The sequence below is a fragment of the Coptis chinensis genome, chromosome 4 (genome assembly GCF_015680905.1).
Source record: "Coptis chinensis isolate HL-2020 chromosome 4, ASM1568090v1, whole genome shotgun sequence".
Taxonomy (NCBI): Eukaryota; Viridiplantae; Streptophyta; class Magnoliopsida; order Ranunculales; family Ranunculaceae; genus Coptis; species Coptis chinensis.
The window spans coordinates 36,786,970-36,789,299 of NC_141459.1; the positions used below are offsets into that span (position 1 = coordinate 36,786,970).

Consider the following 2,330-nt stretch of genomic DNA (forward strand, 5'->3'; position numbering starts at 1 on the left):
CCAAATGAAACGGCAAGTGTGGAGAACATAGAGGTGGGGGAAGAGGAGGTTGAAGATTCAGTGGCTGAGGTAACTAGGTTGCTTCAGGAGGAGGTAGGTCGACTTAGGGAAGAGAATGATGAGTTGAGGAGAGAAAGAGAAAACACTCAGGGGGGAGTGCAAACAGCAGTACCTGCGGGTAGTTAAATGGAAGTGCAAAGCGAGGAACTTCCTCAGGCAACTGGGGTGAACCAGGCAGGAGGCATTACCATGGAAATGGTGCAAGCGATGATTGAAAGAGACAGAGAGGCTAACCGCGTGGGGGAAAAGGAGAAACACTGCGCAGCCAAGAAGGTGGTGGACTGCCTGAACCAGAATCCACTTGCTGACTCGGTCTGGAATTCTGAGGTACCCAAGAGGTTCATGCAGCCGCGGTTTAAAAGGTACGATGGAAAAAGAGATCCGGCTGACCATTTGCATCACTTCAAGCAGTAGATTCCATTGTGGCAAGAGGCAAAGTATGACTGACTCCGTTGCATGATGTTTCCTACCAGTCTGAAAGGGGGAGCATCCGATTGGTATTATCGGTTGGCGTCACGGAGTATACAAAGGTTCGAGGAATTGGAACAAGCTTTTGTGAACCACTCCATCCATCAGAAGAAGAAGGTAGTTGATGTAGCGGATCTCTTTAATGTCAAGCAGAAGTCCGCCGAGATACTCAGAGACTTCTTCTGCAAATTTAAGGAAGAGACGCTGTGGGTGGAAAATTTGGATGAGCGCACCGCGGTCATAGCATTCCAGCATGGATTGAAGCAGGGAACCCGGGTGCATGAATCATTATCTAAGATCGAAGTTACCACCTTGCATGCTTTGTACCTGAAGGTAGAGAAATCCATCAGATATGAGGACATTTTGCGGAGAACTAGTAAGGAACACAGGAAGTCCGACAAGTCAGTGCACGACGTGGGAGCGGAGGACAGGAGAGACAGGGAAAGAGTCGCGGCAAGAGATGGAGGAAATTACAGAGGGAAGACACAGAGAGTGGAGAGAGGCAGAGACCAAGCTCAAAAGGAGTACAGGGAGAGAAAGCCTTACCGCGAAATAGACTTAACTCCACTGAACAAGCCGTTGGAGGAAATCCTGTCGCTGATCAAGGGACAGCGGCACTACGATGAACCGCGGAGCTCACCTAAGGAGATAGAGGGAAAGCTATTTTGTGCGTATCATTAGATCAGAAATCATCCAACTAATGAGTGTTTTGATCTACAATGGTTAGTAGAGAGAATGGTTGGGAGGGGACAGCTGAAGGAGCATGTCAAGGAAGTGTAGCCGATCGAAAGGGCTCCTGCCGCGACCCAAATCCTGGGCACAATAAATGTTATTTTCAGTAGTGAAACGCTGGGAAGGAACGCCCACCGAGATAAGGTGAGGAGGACAGCCAGTCTACAGCAGATAAATGAAGTTGCGAGTAGTCCGCGGCTAGTTCCAGGAGGTAGCAAAGGGAATGACAGGATAGAATTCACTCTAAAGGATCTGGAGTCTGTGAGCTCGCCTCATGAGGATGCGCTGGTGATTACCATAACGATGGGGAATTACATGGTGAAAAGGGTGCTGATAGATTGTGGGAGTTTAGTGGATTTGCTATTTCAGAGCGCGAGGGAAGAAATGAGCATAGAAAGGAAGCAGATGAAGCCCCCTCAGACCAACTTGTTCGGGTTCAACGGCAACATGACTGAGCCATTAGGGGAACTAGTACTGTCGGTGACCGCAGGGCCAATGACCACTTTCACTCGATTCCTAGTAGTGGATACTAACTCGCAATACAATGCGATCCTAGGAAGAAAATGGATTCATGAGATGAAGGCAGTCTCGTCTACTTATTACCAAGTGATCCGTTTCCCGACAAATGGAGGGATGTACGAGATAAGGGGCGATCCGGTCACGGCATAGAACATCCACCAGGTGACAGCGAGGATTATGGGCCGCGCACCTAGTAAAGAGGCGCCGGAGGCAGGGGACAAACTAGCATAGCAATTACAGATCGCGGCCGGAGAGACGAGGCCGCTCGTCGGGGGCAAGACAATGGACGAGATTGAGGTCGTTAACATCAGGATAGCAGAGGAGGAGAAGTTTGTAAACGTAGGAACAAGTTTGTCAGAGGATTGGAAAAGGAAATTGATTGTCTTGCTAACTGAGAATATCGATGTATTTGCATGGACAATCGAGGATTTGGCGGGGTTGGATCCAGAGTTCGCATGCCACAAATTGCATATGCGGGAAGGCGCCCACCCAGTCCAGCAGAAAATGAGGAGTATGAAGCCTCAGTATGCACAGGGAATTCGAGAGAAGGT

The 2,330-nt window shown here is 49.2% G+C and overlaps 1 protein-coding gene across 1 annotated transcript; it reads left to right on the forward strand.

Moving 5' to 3' along the window:
• The first annotated feature begins 1,563 nt into the window (after positions 1-1,563).
• LOC147503368 (uncharacterized) lies at positions 1,564-1,929 on the forward strand. The gene has a single exon (XM_086604808.1). It carries the CDS (start codon positions 1,564-1,566, stop codon positions 1,927-1,929), a length of 366 nt encoding a protein of 121 aa, XP_086460934.1.
• The last annotated feature ends 401 nt before the right edge of the window (positions 1,930-2,330 follow it).